General features: G+C 35.4%; 1 protein-coding gene across 1 annotated transcript in view; it reads right to left on the bottom strand.

Moving 5' to 3' along the window:
* Positions 1–21,297, bottom strand: part of LOC145283816 (lipid droplet-regulating VLDL assembly factor AUP1-like) — a 73,517-nt gene that overhangs the window by 26,107 nt on the left and 26,113 nt on the right. The window contains exons 2-3 of the mRNA XM_080132904.1: positions 16,632–16,769; positions 8,775–8,925 (exon numbers count right to left, since the gene is read on the bottom strand). Of these exons, the coding sequence (XP_079989030.1) occupies positions 8,775–8,925; positions 16,632–16,769 (289 nt within the window). The remainder of the gene's footprint in view (positions 1–8,774; positions 8,926–16,631; positions 16,770–21,297) is intronic.

The raw sequence follows: 21,297 nt of genomic DNA, 5'->3' as shown, positions 1-21,297 counted from the left end.
TTTTTTTTTTTTTTGCAAAAGTTTCAGCAAGACAATCTATCATTTCTTTCTTGCAATCATTTTTTGGTTATTATAGGTCAGGTGCTACTTTTCGGATCATGTCCCAGACCTTTTTACTTTTTGTATTTGTATTTATTTTTGGTACATAGTTTTTCCATGATGTTCGCTTCGATTCTTTAATGGTTTTGCAAGCTTTAGCTCTGCTGTTTTTATATTTATCGAGATTTTCTTTAGTTGGTTCTTTTTTTAATTTCCTTAGTATAGCTCAACGAGTTCTGATGGCTACTTTGCATTTTTCGTCAAACCAGAGTTTATTATGTTTTGGGGAGGTAGAGCTTTTTGGAATGCATTCCTCAGCAATATTATAGAGTGTATTCGTAAAATATGTGATATTATTTTGGTTATTATCCAATGTTAGTTTAGTCCAGCATAAATTTTGGAATTTTTTCCAATCAGCCTTCTGTAAGTTCCATTGGGGTATTTTGTTTTCTGGCATTGGATCATTGTTTTCAATGTGTAATGGAAAAGTGGTCACTTCCATATGACTCTTCTAGTACATTCCATTTGTAGTCCAAAGCAAGTGTTGGATCACATAATGTTAAATCAATTGATGTGAATGTACCAGTTCCTGGGTGTAAATAAGTGTGTTTTATCATTAAAAAGATATAGGTTTTCGTTATTTATCATATTTTGTATAGTTTTCCCCTTTTGCTTGTTTTTCACTTCTCCATATCTCATTATGGCTGTTAAAATTTTATCGATCCAGTTTTCTATTTTGTTTAAGAATTGCTGCATCTTTCTTTCAATTGTTATATTTAATGCAGAATATGCAATTGAAAAGTCATCTATAAATAATGATCTTTCAAATTGGGTGTCGACAATTTGTGTAATTCCATTTATTTTAATTAACAATATGGTGGTGGATAATATACTACCTTGTGGCACTCCTGCTTCTTGCTCGTATTGATCTGATAGTGTCATATTTTATAGTATCTTTGAGACAGGAAGTTTTGTATAAATATTGCCATATTTCCTCTTATTTCCATATTGTGTACGTTTCTTAGAATTCGATATCGCCAGGTTGTGTCGTAGGCCTTTTGGACGTCGAAAAAGACTGCCACCACGTGGTGTCCGCGTACGAAACTATCTCTAATAAATGATTCTAGTCGTACTATTTGGTCGTTTGTGCTTTGTTTTTGTCTATATCCACTCTGATATTTTGATAAGAGGTTGTTTTTCAAGTACCACATTAAGCGGTTGTTTATCATCCTTTCCATAGTTTTGGAGAGGCAGCTGGTTAGGGCTATGGGTCAGTAACTGGTTGGGTTATTTGCATTTTTATTTGGTTTGGCAATTGGTATGATGGTTGATTCAAACCAGGATTTTGGTATTTCTCCCATGTTCCAGATTTTGTTATATATGCCAAGCAACAGTTTCAAAGATGACCCTGGTAGTTGTTTCAGGAATTGGTAATGTATATCGTCTGGGCCTGGAGTTGTATTTCTGCTTTTGTTTATTGCTCTTTTTAGTTTTTTTATGTTGAATGGTATGTTGTATGTTTCTTTGTTGTAAAATTAAGTTTTTCTCTTTCTGCTGTTTCTTTATGAATTTGGAATGATCTTGAATACTGTTTGATGAATTTTTGTAGAATTCTTCAGCTAGTAAATTAGTTATTTCTTTTTTGTTTATGCATCTTGTTCCATCAGTTTTAATTAAATAGCTTATGGTATTTTGTGTTTCTTTTCCACCTATTTTCTTTATAATATTCCATGTTTTTTTAGTTGGTGTTTGGTTGTTTAGCTGTGAAATAGTTTGCTTTGTTTTATGGTGTATTGCGCTTTGGCACGCATCTGTATATATTTTTGTTAGTTAATTGTTGTAGGTTTTGTTTGAATTTTTTAAGTGTTTTTTTTTTCTTTCTTTGACAGCTTTTTTGCAGGTTTCATTAAACCAAGGGTTTGATTTTTTTGTGGGGTTTGTTGAAGTTTTGGGTATTGTTTTGGTGACAATATTGTTTAAGGTTTGTGTGAAATGTTTTCATGGTTCTTTATTTAGAATGTTTGCGTCTAATTCTGCTCTGCATAGATTGGTAAATGTTTCCCAGTTGGCTTTATGTAATTTCCATTTTGGGACTTTTTCTTCCGTTATTTTTTGATTACTTTTAAGTATGATGGGATAGTGATCACGTCCGTGTTGGTCTTCTAGTACATTCCAATGGAAGTCCATATAAATAGAGTAGATATTGTTAAGTCTATTGCAGACATAGATCCATTGGCTGGATGCATGTAGGTATTTTTACCATTGTTTAGTATACATAGGTTTGTTGTATTTAAAATTTCATTTATTATATTGCCTTTGTTGCTGTTTGGATTACTTCCCCAATGGTTGCTGTGCGCATTAAAATCTCACATTATTATAAATGGGGGTGGGAGTTGGTTAATTAGCATGTCTATTTCTTTTTTTTATTATTGGCTGATTTGGTGGAATGTATATGGAGCAGATTGTGATTTTGCGGTGTAGATTAGTCGTTAGTGCTATTGCTTATAGTTCAGTGTTTAATTGGAAGATTGTGTGATGTATAATATTTTTAATTAGTATGGACACTCCTCCGATTGCTCTATTTGTTGTGGATACATGGGTTTTGTCGTACATGTTATATTCTTTGAATTTATAGTTGTGATTTACTTTGAGTAGTGTTTCTTGTAGACATATATTGCTGTGTTATGTTTGTTGATGATTTCTAGTACTTCTTCATGATTAGGTTTTAGTCCTCTGCAGTTCCATTGTAGGAATGTTGTTTTGTTATGATTTGTAAGGTTTTGCATCGGTATTGTTTTTATTTATTTTTTCCTTGTTTATCGTCATTTATAGGTTCATGGGGTAAGAGGAATATCTTTTGATTCCTCAGTCTCAATGACTTCTTGGTTTTCGAGTCCTAGAGGCATAGTGTTTTTTTGTTTATCTCTACTTTTGGATTGTGAGCGTGGTCGTAATTGTGGTGTGTTGGGGAGTTTAGGTTCATGCGCCGCAGAGGTTGTTTTGCTGTTCTGCCGGCCCTTCTTTCCGGGGGGATCCTTCGGCATGTCTACCTCTTTCTGAACATCCAGGGGAGTGTCTTTTGGCCTGGAGAGTGAACATGACATGTCCGTTGAATTTTTTTTTTCTGCTATTTTGTTTTTTTCCCTCTGGTATGTTTTTTGGTGTTTGCTTTTTTTTGTTTTCTTTTTCGGATAAAGGGGTTGTTTCTATTGGGTGTGGTGTTTGGGTTTTTGGTTCCAGTGAGGTTTTGTTTATATTTATTTTTTTCATTTCTTTAATTGTGTTAATATTTTTTTATTTGATCCGTGAGGTCTTGGATTTTAATGTCTAAGTTTGTTGTGTGATAATTGTTGTCGTGCTTATTAGTATTAGGAGTATTCTTTTTTATTATTTCTGAATATTTGATTGTTTCAACTTTTTTCCTTGCTTCTGGTTAGGTGACGTTTAGCGTGCATTTAATTTTGGTAATTTCTTCTTTTTTTTTTTTTTCCAAATTTCACAGTCTTTGGAGTAGGCACTGTGATTTTCTTTACAGTTGGCACATTTGGGAGTTTTTTTAACATTTGGTATGGTTGTCATTTTCTTTGCACCTTCCACACACTGGGTGGCATGTGCATTAATTCTGATGGTGGCCAAATTTGACATTTGAAACAACGCAGTGGGTTGGGGATGTAAGTTTCGACTTTCAATTTCTCATAGGCTATTTTTATTTCTGGTGGGATTTTTTGTTGGTAAAAGGTTAGTATGTACGTGTGTGTGTGTTTATCATTTCTCCAATTTTTTTAAATTTGAATTTGTCTAATATCTGTTACGTTCTGTTCTTTCAGATATGAACGTAGTTCGTCAATGGGACAAAGTGAAAGTTCATGGCTTTTCACCACTCCTTTGCATGTGTTTAGTGTTTTTATTTTTATATTATCGAAATGTTTCCATTTTAGGAGTTCATCCGCTTGTTGTTTTGTGAAGATTTCTATCAGCAGAGTGCCATTTCTTAATTTTTTAACCATTTTGGGTTTTATATTTTTAGATATTTTCTCTATCTTAAAGAAAAAAGTTTGGTTAATCGTGTTTCTTCAGTGGATTCCATTATTATAAAATTTGGATATATATCTTGTTTCTCAGTCGAGTCACTATCCAAAGTGTCTAGCAGTCTTTTTTTACTTGGTATTTTGTAACTCATTAGGATTGTTTGTGGGTTCATCATTCCTGCTCCCCACCCACTTCGGAGCCCTATTTGAGATGCGCACAGGAGGGGGGAGGTACCCATTCGTCCTGGCTACAACAGGATTACAGGAATGGTATACTTGCATATAATGTAGACTTCGAGCATTTGTGTTTCTTAATTTTTCTCATCCAAGTAGAAAATGGGAAATATTAGAGGAAAACCGCCATGTCTAGTTTTTATTCATTATATACAATTGACCGTTAGCCACCGCTTTATGGATCTGTGTTGATGGGAGAATGTTGTGTAGTATTTAGGTTTTGTGTAAGTTATATGTGTATAAGTGGTGTGCTAGACGTGACCAGCTGATTGGTCGGATCGGGCCCATCCGACCGCCCGTCTAGCTCAGTAAGGGCCAAAGTGGTGTGTTGGGAAGTGGGGGTACTAAAACCTGACCTCCAAGTTTCTCAACCACCAGGATCCCCTCCTAATGGCATTATAGGTCGCTACCCATGGCCAACAGGTAGCCCCATTGAGGGACTTCTACTCTCTGCAGGGGGGCAGTCGGCATATTTTGATGCTCTGCTGACAGGGTCTAGTGGAATCTTGATCGATCTGAAAATTTTTTTATTTCCAGTTGTTTTCTTTAAATATTTATTTATGGATTTTAGTTTGATTGTTTTATTATTTTGGTTGGTATTTTTAAGTTAGGGAATCAGTAGGGAAGTAGAGGTGGAGTGACAAAAAGAAAAGAGAAAAAAAAGAATGTGGGGGGAGGGAGGGGGCTGTTGTTTTTGTAGAACATATTTAAGTTTTACAAAAGAGGATAGAAAACAAAAACAGAAATTTAATGTAGGTGCATTTCGTCTCAGGAAGCCAAAAGACAACCTGATCTGGTAGCACCAGGTTTGCATAGGTGTTTACTTTTTGGTAGGAGTCGACCATTTTCCTTGCTTCAGGGAAGGATATATTTTCTTTGTATTTTACTTCCACAATTTATTTTTCCTTTTTGAACGGTTTTCCAGACAATTTGGGCATTTAGTTTCATTGGGGCATTCGTTTTCCATGTGGTTGGGTTCTTTTAGACCACATTTTCCACATATTTTGTGCCCTCTGCAAACTTCTCTATGGTGCCTATATTTTTGACACTTAAAACATCTCAGTATGGCTGGTATATATATAGTTCCACTTTTTCGATTGTATACCCAATTTTGACTTCTTTTGGAATTTTAGGAGTATTAAATGTTAGTATATACGTCGTTGTAGGTATGGATTGACTGTTCCTTTTTATATTGATTTTCAGACATGATTAATCACTTCCTATTTTCTTAGAGCATTTTTGATTTCTTCTGTTGTGGCTAAGGTTAGCTCATGGCTTCTTATGACGCCTTTTGAGGTGTTTAACCTTTCGTGAGCAAAAGTCTGGCATTTATGAATATAGAATTTTTTCCATTCCTAGGAGGTTCTTTGCATCTTTGTAGTTGTCTACTGTAACAAGTAGGTTGCTATTTTTCATTTTCTTTACTGTTTTAGGATTTAGATTTTGAGTTAATATCTTTTTGATTAGAAATGGAGAGAGATCGCTGGCCTTTTTTCCTTCCAAGGTTTCAATAACTATGAATCTTAGCAAGTTTTCTTTATCAATATGTTCAAGATTGCATTCTTGCTCACTGTCTGGGCTGGTAACATCTGAAACGTCAGAGTGAGTTCTTTTGGTTTTTCTGGGATTTTTAATTAGATCCATGTATAGTTGATTAGTTTTTCATCTTTCTTGCTCCCCACCTTCCTTGGAGCCCAAATGTGGGAGATGTTAGGGGGGAAACCCATTCACCCTTTCATCCTAAGGATACAAAAAAGATATACTCAATCGGTTGAGTATGTGCCATCGCTTCCTGATTCCTCCTTTAGTTTCATTTTCTCAGTTTAAGAGAAACATTGGGAAGGGAACAGTTGTGTGACTTTACCTCAGCAATTGATTGACCCTTGCCACCGCCTTCTAACACTTATTTGGTTTACCTGTGTTTGTAGTAAGAGTAAGATATCGAATTATCTTTAGACTTAATTTTTTTTTTTTTATGTTGTAATTAACATTTGCCAGTGTAAGTGTCAGGGCTTGGCATGACTAGCTGATTGATCGGATCGGCCTCTCCAACCTCCCGTCTAGTCGAGATAAAGGGCAAAGTGGTGTGTTGCAGGGCCACAACTTTTTTTTCTCTAATCATTGATTGCTCAACCACCAGGATCCTGTCCCAAGACATTACGGGTTACTACCTACAGCCAACAGGTAGCCCTATTCAGGGACTTCTACTCTCTACAGGGGGACAGTCGGCGTATTCTGATGCCCCGCCAATAGGGTCTAGTGAAATCTGGTTTATTTCTTCAAATAAACATTCTTGGATTTTAGTTTGGTTGTTTTTATTATTTCCTTTCTTAATCATGATTTTAGTTTGGTTGTTTTTATTATTTCCTTTCTTAATCATGATTTTAGTTTGGTTGTTTTTATTATTTCCTTTCTTAATCATAATTTTAGTTTGGTTGTTTTTATTATTTCCTTTCTTAATCATGATTTTAGTTTGGTTGTTTTTATTATTTCCTTCGTTAATCATGATTTTAGTTTGGTTGTTTTTATTATTTCCTTTCTTAATCATAATTTTAGTTTGGTTGTTTTTATTATTTCCTTTCTTAATCATGATTTTAGTTTGGTTGTTTTTATTATTTCCTTTCTTAATCATAATTTTAGTTTGGTTGTTTTTATTATTTCCTTTCTTAATCATGATTTTAGTTTGGTTGTTTTTATTATTTCCTTCGTTAATCATGATTTTAGTTTGGTTGTTTTTATTATTTCCTTTCTTAATCATAATTTTAGTTAGATTGTTTTTATTATTTCCTTTCTTACTCATAATTTTAGTTTGGTTGTTTTTATTATTTCCTTTCTTAATCATGATTTTAGTTTGGTTGTTTTTATTATTTCCTTTCTTAATCATGATTTTAGTTTGGTTGTTTTTATTATTTCCTTTCTTAATCATGATTTTAGTTTGGTTGTTTTTATTATTTCCTTTCTTAATCATGATTTTAGTTTGGTTGTTTTTATTATTTCCTTTCTTAATCATGATTTTAGTTTGGTTGTTTTTATTATTTCCTTTCTTAATCATGATTTTAGTTTGGTTGTTTTTATTATTTCCTTTCTTAATCATGATTTTAGTTTGGTTGTTTTTATTATTTCCTTTCTTAATCATAATTTTAGTTTGGTTGTTTTTATTATTTCCTTTCTTAATCATAATTTTAGTTTGGTTGTTTTTATTATTTCCTTTCTTAATCATAATTTTAGTTTGGTTGTTTTTATTATTTCCTTTCTTAATCATAATTTTAGTTTGGTTGTTTTTATTATTTCCTTTCTTAATCATAATTTTAGTTTGGTTGTTTTTATTATTTCCTTTCTTAATCATGATTTTAGTTTGGTTGTTTTTATTATTTCCTTTCTTAATCATAATTTTAGTTTGGTTGTTTTTATTATTTCCTTTCTTAATCATGATTTTAGTTTTGTGGATTGTTGTTTTTATTATTTCCTTCGTTAATCATGATTTTAGTTTGAGGTTGTTTTTATTTCCTTTCTTAATCATGAGTTTGGTGTTCTTGGTGGATTGTTTTTTTTCTCTCCTTGCATGAAAATAATTGAGTTTTGCAAAGGAAAAAGGTTGTATTATTTGCTGGACTGGTATACTCATAGGTTTCTGGTGGATTTTGTTTTTCTCTGCCTTGCAGAAAATAATTGAGTTTTGCAAAGGAAAAGGTTGTATTATTTGCTGGACTGTTAATCATGATTTTAGTTTGGTTGTTTTTATTTCCTTTCTTAATCATGAGTTTGGTGTTCTTGGTGGATTGTTGTTTTTATTCTCTGCCTTGCAGAAAATAATTGAGTTTTGCAAAGGAAAAAGGTTGTATTATTTGCTGGACTGTTTTAATTTAGGAAGCCAGTAAGGAAGTGTGTGGGGGGGGGGTGAAATGTGATGGGGAGGGGGCTGTTTTTTTTGCAGAACATATTTAAGTTTTACAAAAGAGAATAGAAAACAAAAACAGAAATTCAATGTAGGTGCATTAAGTCTCAGGAAACCAATAGACAGCCTGATCTGGTAGCACCAGGATAAAAATTTAACTGAATCAAACATTCATATTTTTGGAAAACACAAATTTGTGTTTCAAATAGATTTATCATTGATTTCATTTTATTTGTCTAAAACTTAAAGCTTTTATGAACCACAATATTAGAACAAAGTTTATCTTCTTTTAAATCAGAAATTCAAAAACTGTTTTTAAAACATCTAAAGTCTTCGTAAAATATACAATTATGTGGAGGGCATGAGAATACCAAATTACATGACGAAAGATAACACTGAAGTAAATCATCTCCAAGAGTATAACTATTCCCAACACTTAATAGCATGAAAGATTATCAAACATAATACTGAACTTTAATTGCATACACACAAATATTACACATTTTTTTTTTCTAATTTCCCTATATATTTCAAATCTAGATATGAATTCATTGATAAACATAAAACTGTTCACTTACCAAGACATTCGGATATATTAGGGCTGTAGTAAAGTGATCAAATGCTGAGACATGGTTGGTAACAATAACTTTGGCTTTCTCATCTCTGCGTTTCTGTTCATCCACAATGACAATAAATCCCAGCACAGCACACATCACTCGGAGGACAAGACTAAGAAATAATAAAACAATGATTTCAAAACATATCGACACCACTGGTCAATCTGTAAAATATTCATTTTACGTGGAAACAAATTTGATATATTGTAAGGTATACTTTCAACTGGTTCACGTAATGTAACAGGGCACAATTATGATATGTACATATTCTATCTTATATCAAAAATTTGTTTTAGATTGGATGCTAAAACAAGAGCTATTGAAAATGATTCATTGCATACAGTTGAACACAAGTTATTTTTGCAAATATTGGAGAGAGGATTGTGGATGATACCTTTCCCAACAATATTAGCAAATAACATGAGATCTGATAGGATTTGAACTTTGGAAGTTGATTAAGTATTGCATGATGGAACAAAAATCATGACAAAACCTTGTGAATTGAAACTTGTAAAAAAAAATGTTATCTAAATGGAAACGTTTTGTTTATTGAAAAAAATTTTTAAATAAAATTATTTATATATATATATATATATATATATATATATATATATGTGTGTGTGTGTGTCGCCAAAAAGAAAGTCTGCACTTGTCATTTTTTCAAAAATTACAAATTTAAGTTAAATTGAATGTAACTGTTTAAACATTTGATTCCTCCATAATTTTACCTGTTCATATTTGACTTTTAATTGAAGTATCCTAGTGTTCACGTCACTTTAAAAAATTACCTTCAAAATCAAGAAGACAAAAAGAAACTCCGCAGCAACAAATGAGCTTAAAACCAGCTTTAAATATCCACCTTTTAGCATTTCGAATCGTAATTGTTGTTGTTCTCAGGTTATACAATGTAACATTTAGTCTATATATATATATATATTTTTTTTTTATTTTTTTTTTTATTACATTTTCACCCCAAACAAGGCAAATTGCCACTTTGGTGTAGGGGGCTACTATCAGGGGCAACAACTACTGGGGTACTATGTAGGGATTTGGGCAGCAAGGTGTCGGTTCACGTTACACTTGAACTTCTGCACGTCAGTACTGTTGGGGAAGCAGGGACCTGGAATGGAATTCCAGAGTCTAGCGGTTCTGGGGAAGAAACTATTGGAGTAAAAAAATCTTTTACATCTAGGGATCTCTACAGTGTGGGGGTGGGATTTAGCAGCCTGTCGGGTTTGTCGAGGGTGCTCACGTCGTGGGGGCACTAGTGATTGCAGTTCGTCAGAGCATTCGCCACTAAAATACTTGTAGAAAAGGCAGAGGGATGCAACATTTCGTCGATGGGACAGAGGCTGAAGCTTAGATGCCTGTTCAGGGCCTATCAGGTTTGCGACTCTCTTTTGAACCTTGTCAAGGAGCGATAGACTAGTAGCAGATGCACCAGCCCAGATGTGGCAGCAATACTCCATACATGGGCGAATGGTGGCCTTATAGAGGTACAGGATACTTTCGGGTGTTAGTAGTTTTCTAGCATGGTAGAGAGAGCCCACCTTTCTTGCAGCGGCCCTGGCAATGCCTTCAATGTAATTGTTCCAACTCATGTTTCCTGTGAACGTTAGGCCAAGGAGTTTGAAAGATGGACTCTCAGATAAAGAGTCGTTGGCCATTGCTATGGGTGGTAGAGAGGGTTTCTTGTAATTATTGAATGAAACTAGTTTAGTCTTGGCAGCATTGAACGCGACCAACCACTTTTGTCCCCATTCCACTACAGATTGGAGGTCTTCCTCTAGTGTTTCTGCCATTTCTTTAGAAATGTGTTCATTCGTCTTCCTGTCGTGCCTGCCATAGAGTGTGGTGTCATCAGCATATATACCCATCTCAGAGGCAATGTTGTCGGGGAGGTCATTTATGAATATCAGGAACAATAGAGGTCCAAGGATAGAACCCTGGGGCACCCCCGCATTTATATCATATTGTTTAGATGTACGACCGTCGAGGACAACCTGGATTTTTCTCTTATCTAAGAAGGATTTAATTATGTTAAGTATTCTGCCAGTGATACCGTATGATCTGATTTTACTGAGGAGACCCTCATGCCATACCCTGTCAAAAGCCTTAGATATATCTAGAGCTACCGCTCTGCCCTCCCCAGCTTTGTCCAGTGAATGGTATATACGTTCAGAGATCACAGTTAGGATGTCTGCTGTGGAACGGGCTTGTCTAAATCCATATTGTTTGTCAGTCAGTAGTTTAGCATCTGTAAGATGATGGACTAGAGCATGGTTAATTATGGTCTCAAATATTTTGGCAAAAAGTGGGAGGAGGCTAATGGGGCGATAATTTGATGGGTCTGTCCTTTCGCCAGAATTCTTGAATACTGGTACAACAGAAGCAGTTTTCCAACAGCCCGGAAAGCAAGCTTCATTAAGGCATTTGTTGTAGAGTTTGGAGAGAACTGGAGCTACTTCGGCTGAGCACTTTTTTAATAGCACAGCTGGGATAAGATCGGGTCCACATGCTTTTGAGGTGTCAAGGTTTTTTATGATAGCATGCACCTGAGCAGGGGTGGTTTTCAGATCATCTAGTGTGGCGTCTGTCCGCATAGGAAAGTCAGGTAGGGGGTGGTTGGAAGGGTCCAGTGTGGAGTTTGAGGCAAACCGACTGGCAAGCATGTTAGCCTTGTCGGTTGCTGAGGAGACAACCTCGTGATTGTTGGTTAGTGGGGGAATTGTTGATTGCCCATTATTTACTACACTGTTGTAGATTTTCCAGAAGTCTCGAGTTCCTAGTTTTTGTGCTTCGATGCGCTTTTTAGTGGTTTCCGTAAATTCTCTCTTAGCTGTCGCTATTTCTTTCTTAACGTTATTTCTAGCTTCTATATACTTCAGTCTGTTTGAACTGGACTTATGTCGGTTAAACCTACGGTATGCATGCTGCTTTTGAGCAATGGCAGTTGCACAAGTTGACGTAAACCATTGGGGAGAGAGGGGCTTACTATAAAATTTCCGCATGGGAACATGCGCTTCGATTGCAGTTTTAAACCAGTCAGTGGTCTCGTTTGCACATTGTTCAGCAGGGAGAGAGAAAATATTTTTCCATGGAGCATCTCTAATTAGTTCCCTGATGGCTTCCCAGTCAGCCTTATTATAATATCTCGTTGTTTTGAGCACTGGCTCTTCAGTTTTGGGTCTAGAGTTTAGGGCGATTTCAACCATTATCACTGCATGATCAGCGTTCCCAAGTGGGCTGTGGACCTTCGTTATACAGTCATCGGGAACTGTGGTCAAAAACAGATCTAGAAGTGATGCGTGTTGTTCTTCCTGGTCAGGGAAACGGGTTGGAAATGTAACAATTTGTGATAGGGAGTGAGATATAGCGAAGCTATGGGTTGTGCTGCCCGCTGCATCTGTGTGAGTAGAGAATCCAAGCCAGTTTTTGTGGTGGACATTAAGGTCAGTGCCGTGTCTATGCTGTCAGATACTTTGTTTATTATGGAGCAGTCCTGAGTCGAGGGAGAGCGGTAGAGAAAATAATAGTAGCTAATATTGTGTTGCATGTTTAGTCTAAAGCACATAAAGGCTTGATCATCTGTTTCTAGGTTTGTTTCTCTAGTCAAGGGAAGGGTATTACGAATGTAAACTCCAAGTCCGTGCATATGTCTGTCAGAGTCCTTATGGCAGAGTGGGAGATATCCAGGCATGTTAAAGTGGTTAGAGGGAATGGAGGAGTGTAGGTTAGTCTCATATAGTGCTAAGATATCCGGGGTATTTGTTAAGAGAAATGCTTCAACATCAGCTAAGTTAGTTCTAAGCTCACGGATATTTGTGAATGAGAGCCTCAAGGGAGGAGGCAAGTTGAATTTGTTTGTCCCTAATCCTGGTTTAAGCTTATTTTTAGATTGTACTGTCGTCATATTTTTTTTAAGAGTTTCGGTAAGGGGGAGCTAAACAAGAGGTTATGCGGAGCTTCAGACATGCATCACAAGTAGACCATCAGCTGACCTTTCTCCAATTAGGATTGTGGCCTCAGGAAAGCCCACCGGGGATGAGTGCAGGGTCCCTTTCCATGCGCGTCATGGCACTACAAACAACCCGATATTATTCAACTGTTGATGGAGCAGCCACTCTAAGCGCTACCAAAGAGTTAGGGCTCTTGTACTACCAGTCGGGAACAGCAGCCAGGAACTGTCAATCCGGTACCCTCAACCCTTTAGAAGAAGGTCAACCCAATCTAATCGCTCAGGCATATCCTATACTCAAGCACTCCCAAATGTTCAGTTTTAGGGGTGGGGCGTGCTGGGAATGGGGAAGAACGGCGTTCATTGCCCTAGCCAGGAAACAAGATCTACCGCTGGGTGTTTCTGCCGAATCACTGAGATAGTGTCTCTGCGCTTGACTAATAGGCAAAGAAGGAGTATGGAAGCCAGGCGATAGACAGAGCCTATCTACTCCTTAAGCAATTTAGGTTTGCAAACCGGTGAATTTGTTTGAGTCACCAGCTCTAGGAAGGTTGTCATCCAAGACTGAAGAGGCCTCTCTCCCCTTTGGTTTAGTTTCAGAGTTTTCCTTCTCCTAGACGGATGATCTGGGAAGACCTACTGGGTCCGTCAGCCCTGAGAGGGTTTTCTCCGCGCCTAGGTTCTAATCCAGGTATTTCTGCGACCCCGCGTGGTTAGTGTTACTGGGTTAGTTTGTGGGGGATTATATCTCTACTGATTAGTTACACTCCTCAACGTGATTTAGGGACATGCTATTTACTTGTTAATGGATAAAGGGGGTGGGTGAAGTTCATGCAGTGTAAGCATCTATGATTGTAAGAGGGCTTGTTAGGGAGGAGATAATGTGATTTTAGTCTTACCCCTTTTTTTATTATTTTATTTATGTTAGCTTAGGTCTAGGATAATGTTACAGTATGAGTAGGTATTAAGAATTGAGCTACGAGTTGTGCCCGAGCTAAATATACATTGAGTCTCTCTAACTGATTGTCAGGAGTTCATTAATCTCCACCTTTCTGGTTTATCCAATCAAGAAATCGGCTGCAGATAAGAAAACAGTATAAATGACTGTGCAAAAGCACCAAAACACCAGCAGTGTTCATGATGCCCCTAAATCTGGTTGTCCTAGAGTTATTTCTTACAGGGAAGACAATGCTATCAAGATCTGCAGCCTCAGGAACAGATTTGAAACAGACCCCCCCCCCCAATCCAAGAACATGGTAATCTTGTTAAAAAGTGCTCACTTTCTACAGTTAAGAACAGATTGAAGGAATTTAATTTGCTAGACTATGTTCTAAGATGCAAGCCAATGATTTCTGTAAAGAACAGAAAGCACTGTCTGGACTTCATCAGATGCAATGAAGATCATGACTCTTTATATTAGTCGAAAGTGATTTGACCAAAACAAGTTCAATAGGCTAGGCAGTGATGGCAATCAGTACGTCCGTCGAAGGAAGGATGAAGAATTTAATCCTAGGTCCACAGTTTCAACGCTGTAAGGTGGTGGAGGTTCAGTTTTGGTGTGGGGTGTTATTAATACTAATGGTTCAGAATCTATAAGTCACTTGCAAGGTTGAATTAATTCGACAAAGTACATTAATATGTTGACTGAGCACTTTATCTTACTTTAGCTGGAATTTGGATGATAAATCCATCTTCATGCTCCCATTCACACAGTAGGCAATGTTAAGAGGTTTCTTAAATAGCATGATATTCCGTGTTTGGATTGGCCTGCACAATCTCCAGACCTCGATGCTATTGAAAACGTATGGCATTACATCAAGCAACAGCTACACAGCTACACAATGATAAAATTTCAAACCTGGAAGAACTTTGGACAAAAAGAGAAGTGGGGTGCCCTTTCATCGGAGTATTGATGCAGACTAATTCAAGAGAATGCCCCAAAATTTGCAGGCTGTCAAATTGCAGAAGGACTATGCTACTAAATAATAACTAGTTCATTGTGTTTCTGTTGTATTTGTGTTGCATTTATGTTCTAAAGTTCCATTTAAATAATTTTTCATTGTGCAGAGTTTTTGGCTTTCTCGATTTGAAGTTAATTTGTTAAATTGATGTGAACACGAGGATACTTCAATTCAAAGTCAAATATGAAGAGGTAAAATTATAGAGAAATAAAAGTCGAATCAAATGAGGTATAGGTTGTTTAAACAATTACATTCAATTTAGCTTAAATTTACGATTTTTAAAAAAAATGACAAGTGCGGACTTTCTTTTTAGCGGCACTGTATATATTATTACTACGTGCATAAAAGTATACCTATGGACATGTCTGTTTCTAGCTTTAAGCCATCGTCGGCATAGGTTAACTCATGACACCAGTATCCACAGTCTGATACTGTACAAATGTGCCATGATAGATCACCACTTAAATGCACAATTTTTTTTTTATCACTTTTAAATTTAAGATTTGTTGGTACCTTTTTTTTTTTTTTAGCGATATTAACAACTTCGAAACGCTGTTATTCCCCCCGCCCCCACCGTAGCGGTTTTTTAAAGAGTTATAAGTTCTTGTTATTCATATAAATATATATGAATGAATTGCCCTTATTTTTTATGGGATGTACTTATTTTTATTAATTATGTGCATAAAAGTATACCTATTGACATGAATATAATTGGAGGCCACTGCTGACTCTGAAAAATCTGGTGGTTACTAGCGAATAGAGCTGGTTTGGGGTGATTACTTGTGGGTCCTGGTTTTCACTGGTGAGCACTGACTGCCTTTGCAAATGGGACTCATTGGCGACCATGATTAGTATCAGCCTCCATTGAAATGCTCCTAATCGAAATTGTCTGTCTTCAACTGTTGGGCACTGGTGGAAATCAACTGTGATTATTGTTACTTCTTGACAGGGTGGGCACAGGCAGACACATTGCATGTCTTGCAATGTTGGGCACTGTTATCTATAGTGTTCATTGCTCATTTAAGGTGTTTACTATCACTTGATGTAAGGAGACCGGATAGAATAATATGACTAATAATACTAATATTACTAGTATGACTAACAATAACAACACTACAGCAGTTTTTAGTAAATTGTCATGTGAAAATACCGAATAGTCCTAAAAGTCCATGTCTGTTTTCCACATAAGCAGAGTTAGAAAAAAAAAACAAAAAACTTTTTCCTATTTAATAATACAAATAAAAATGGCGACACGGTAATTTTGTAAATAGTTTAGCTAAAAGAACAGAACAGTTATGAACAGTAGTAGTCTTAAGGCGAATCCAATTGTTGGTTGCTGCCCATTCCATCATTCTGCTAAACAATGGAGTAAACGGAATTGGTCGTTATTTTGTATTTTTAGCTCAATGTAATATGTATGAAATTAAAGAATTTAGTAAGTGGAATAATTAGCTGGTGTCTTGTAGGCAAGTATGACTGAATAAAGGAACCAATGATTTTGGGATATGTGGCAGGAGTAAAAGTAAAGAGGGAAGAAATATTTGCTACTACTTAAGTGAGATTACGTAGCCAAGAGAGTGAGGGCAAAATATATATTTTTTAGAATGGAGATTAAATGTGCGTAGTAGGTAAAGAAGATGTTGCAGTATTAACTTTGAATGGTAAGTGGTAAGTTTCGAATAGGTTTGATAGTTAGGAGGAGAAAATGTCATTTTATTATGTATGGAGATATTTTGATAATAGAATACAGATGCTCCAATTTGCCATTTATTTAACTAAGTAAATAAGTTATTTATAGGTATTAAAATAAAAACAATTTGAAATCAGTAAATCAGGAATTAATTATTTTAAAAGTGTGTGTGTGGGGGGGGGCGAGAGAATCACAGTTGCATAACTTACCTTCGAAGAGGTGAAAACCTTGGCAATATACATGAGATGAGAAGAGTCTGTAAACCAATAAAGAATCGTACAACCGCAAGAACAAATCCGAGAGGAAAATAGAGGATGATAGGGATTAATGCAATTCCTTCTGGTAATCTGGTAAAAGATAAACAAAATGAGGATTTAGAAAGAGAAAAAGAAAAAAAAAAAAAAGAACACATAAAAGCAGATTTATGAAGACAAAAAAAAAATTCAGTTTCATGTTTGTGAGCAAATCTTGGCATTAGTTACAATTATTTTTTAATTGTTTCAGTTGATATTTTACCATTACTAAAATATCTATACTTTAGTTGTGACATCTTTGGGAAAGCAAAAAAGAAAGCCCTACACAAAGATCAACTTTTTTAAAAGTAAAATTTTTATGAGGATTTCATTTTGTATTCGCTTTTATAATGGTACTCTGACATCCGCAAGAACATTTTATCTTTATCTTATTTACAACTTGAAAATCACAAATTACATAAAAAAAAATAAAAATAGCAATACAAGGTACTCCTCAGTACACATCATTCTTCATTCATTCAAGAGAATGCCTGCGAGTGTCCTAGATAGAACATTTTATAGATGTGTTATTTAGAAATATCATAAAAGATATCACAAAAGTTAGTTTCACAAAACTAAAAAAAATAAAAAAACTGAACAAAAATCTTAAGATTTAAAATTTATAAAAACATTTTTGAAATTGTGATTAAAACTTATATCCCAATTATATTAGGCTGGTGCAAAAATGTTGTGTTTGATATTAAACTTCAAAGATCATAATTCCTTTCATAATAAACTTTATTAATCGAAATAAGAACCATTAGAATTGACACAATTTTGCAAACAAGAAACAAGTTTATTTATCCCATTAGCATAGACATCTGGAGTTCTGGAAGCGATGAAGTCATTGAAGGCCAATTTGGCATCATCTCCGCTTTTGAAGCATTTTTTGCACAGAAAGTTGCCAAGATGCTTAATAAAGTGATAATCAGTGGGTGAGATAGTCACCATAACCTTTTTTTGGTGCAATTTCGCCTTTGGGAAGTGTTGTGGCATCCAGCCATTGTGCTGAACGTCGCCGGTTGTCATAAAGTATCCACTTATCACATGTCACAATCCGGTCAAAAAATAAGTTGGTTTTGTTGCAGCAAAGGAGCGTAGAAGACACTTCAAACCGACGATTTTTTTGATTATTGTTCAATTCATGCGGCACCCATTTATCCAACATTTTTGACTTCCTTATTTACTTTAAATGGCAAACGACTTAAGTTGCCAACCTCGAGTTCAACAGCAACTTTTTGTGTGGTTTTGCAAGGATCAGCTTCAATTAAGGCTTTTAAATATTCGTTATCAACTGCAGTCTGCCGGCTGTGACCGTCTTCATCTTTGAGGCTCTCGTCACCATTGCGAAATTTCTTGAACCACCAATGTTTGTTAGTGGTTCCTGGGCCAAACACATCATTAATATCATGAGTTGTCTCAGCAGCTTTTCGGTCTAGTGTTTGAACTGGAGCAAGAAAATCATGCAAATTTGAATTTTGTCCATGCTGTCGAAAAGCTTGCAAAAAAAAAAAATAAAATGAATGAAGAGATTGAGAATGGTAACGAATAACACGATTCAATAGAGCGAAAAAAGCACTTCAAAATAATATAACATGGCTATATATATATATATATCAATGAATTAATTCAGAACTCAAAAAGTAAAATAAAAAAAATAATAAAAAGAAACATATGTGAGAAAATGTTTTTGCATCAACCTAATGATTTTAGTAAACAAAATGTAAAGTATGGAAGAGGATTTTCTACTGACAAACCAAAATCTTTTTTCTTCAATTCAGCAATAAATTGCATGTAACATTTTAAACAACTTAAATTTTTTACTTATCTATAAAAATTGTAGAGTTCACCAAGTATTAAATTTATAACATTTAAGCACCTGTATTATTTCATAATTACAAAAGAGCATGCTTGCAGCAATGTACTTATGTAGAGGTAAGGATTAGTTTGTTGGAAGGTAGGAGATAAGTAATAGAGTTAATACATAAAAACTGAAAGGAAGGTAATATTTAATAGGAATAAAAGATTTAAAAAATACACTCTTCATTAACCCAAATTCCAAGAGAAAATAATGGAAACACTGCATATTATTGGTGCAACAAAATCATTAAAAGTCAATTTCTAATCAAAGTGAGCATGAACATTTTTTTTCTTCATATCCTCGAGTCCTGATGGCACTCCTCCACAGACGAAAATACCCGAGACAATACCCCCTCCTTCCAAAAGGAAGTAGTAATGCTTGGAAGGAGGTCATCATATTACACGGGGACATTTAAAAATCTTGTGCTAAAATATGCTGGTCTGTCCCACTGGCACTCACTCATGGATGAGATTGAAACCAGCATTGAATAATTCAAAATCAGCTGCAACAATCCTAGTAACCATGGAAACCGGTTTAACTGTTGCTGCTTTCACAAGTGATGTTGAATAGAGAAGACACAGTAGCAGGTGAGGAAAAGAATTTGAGAATAGATTCCATTGAACCAAGGCTGATGTCTGGAGCATTATTTTAAACCTATTTGGAAATCAATATTTTAAGAAACTAAAAAATCTAAAGTAGTTAGATATTTCTTGGTCTGGAATCAAAACTTTCTTAAAGAATTTATTTTGTCTGGAAATTATTAGAATGTGTTTAAGAAAAATGTCAGGTAACATTGTTGAGCAAAGGTTACTTGGTGTTTTAAAAATCTGCCTTTGAAAAACTTCTGAAAAAACTACTGCAAGCAGAAAAATAGTTGGTACTCTTGCATGATTTGACAAATTCTCGTGAATTCCTGTTAAGCATGGATTGGGCGAGACCGTCAATCATCGGTGTCAGCCGAGCGTCATACGCAGACTAATGAAAAAAAACAAAACAAACCGGAAAAAATACAAATAATCAAAAATAACAAAAAAAAAAAAAAAAAAAAAAACTACCTTGAAAAATGAAAATGTTTATTTCATTTTAGTATTTAATTTTTTTTCCACAGAAAGTTTTGTTTTTTTTTCTCTCCAAGAAAAATTTTTTTAACCCTATAATTGTTAAGTTTAAGTACAAGTTTTTTTTGTTTTGTTTTCTTTTTTTTTACAAGGTCGTCACCACTTATCAAGGCCCGAAAGCCACTCAGGGATAAGGGTTATTTTGTGTGTACAGTACATTAGTGTGGGAGATTTGATAGAGTGTCTTACTTAAGGGGGGGGGGGCGGTTCATCAGGAATTTGTTTACATTGGACTTGAAGACATCCAGGTTGCAGTCAGGTGGGAAACAGGCAACCGGAACAGGTGTGCACTTCTAAGAAAGAAGCTTTGTTCATGGAATCTACGTTTTGATTTTGGCACAGATAAGGAGTGGGGAAAATTTTTGACAGTGGTTTCAGCTAGGTGGGTGTTTATCGTGAAAGAGTGGTGAGGGGGGACCAGAGATTCGAGCTCAGACGAGCACCTGCCATGGTAGTAACGATAAAACAAAGACAGGCTCACAACGTTTCACCTGTGGGAAAGATTGCAGGGAAGAGAAAAGGGCATCACCCACTAGGCCACAAAGCCTATTTTGTACTCTAAGGCAGGATAGGCTTTTTTAGCAGCTCCTGCCCAGATGTAGCAGCAGTACTCCATCCTTGGACGGACTTGGTTTTTATACAGATACAGAATTGCATCTGGAGCGGTAGAAGAATCCTACCATTTTTCCAGCGACCTTGGCAACTGACTTGATGTACGTGTTCCATTTCAGGTCAGGAGTAAAGGTTTTTTGTTTTTTTTCAAGACTTGTTGTTCAGTCAAGTTCTTTTGGTGGCACTGTCCATTTGTACATCTCTAGGAGAAACCATCCTTTATACACAATCTTTTTTTTAAGCAAACATTTGTGTTTACAATTGTTGCACCTCATTTTTTGGGACAGCAATTTCTTTTCCTGATAATATGAGATTGTCTGCATTAATGTTTTCATTTCTTTTTCTAACATGTATAGATTTAATTTCTTGCCTGTCATTTTTCTGTTTGGCGAGTTTGAAAATATATTTGTCAGCTTTTTTTTTTTTTTTGCTTTTTTTTTTGGTTTAGTCGCTTTCTTCCAATTCGAATGTCGTCTGCTCCCATTTAGATAGCACTTTTCATTGGCTAATCAAACTCCCAAAATATCAATTAAAAATAATAAGTAACTAATTAGAAAATAAAAAGTTACACCCCCCCCCTGCTTAATATCACCTTAAAAATTACTAAAAACATAACAGAAAAAAAAAATTAAATAAAATAATAAGTGGAGTTAACATTTCAACATTTGAACAATGCTCGGCTGACATCGATGATTGCCGGTCTTGCCCGATCCATGCTTGATGGGAATTCACGAGAATTCAGGTCAAATTATGCAAGAGTACCAAAAAGTTAAGCAGCTGAAAATACCTGGCATAGCCTAGAAATATTTTGTTTCTATGTAAATCCTATTGCCCGAAAACTGTAATACTGAATATATTACAATAAATAACAATGGAATGAACAATTATAAGAATCTGCTAAACAGTTACTCTACCGAGAATGTAAAAAAGTCTTTAGAATAGCTAATCGAAATGCTCTACCCCAGAAAATGTAGGTGAAGGGAGCATTCCA

This window comes from Euprymna scolopes, chromosome 8, assembly GCF_053919585.1.
Source record: "Euprymna scolopes isolate OS-2025 chromosome 8, ASM5391958v1, whole genome shotgun sequence".
Taxonomy (NCBI): Eukaryota; Metazoa; Mollusca; class Cephalopoda; order Sepiida; family Sepiolidae; genus Euprymna; species Euprymna scolopes.
This window is presented reverse-complemented; position numbering and strand designations above follow the sequence as displayed.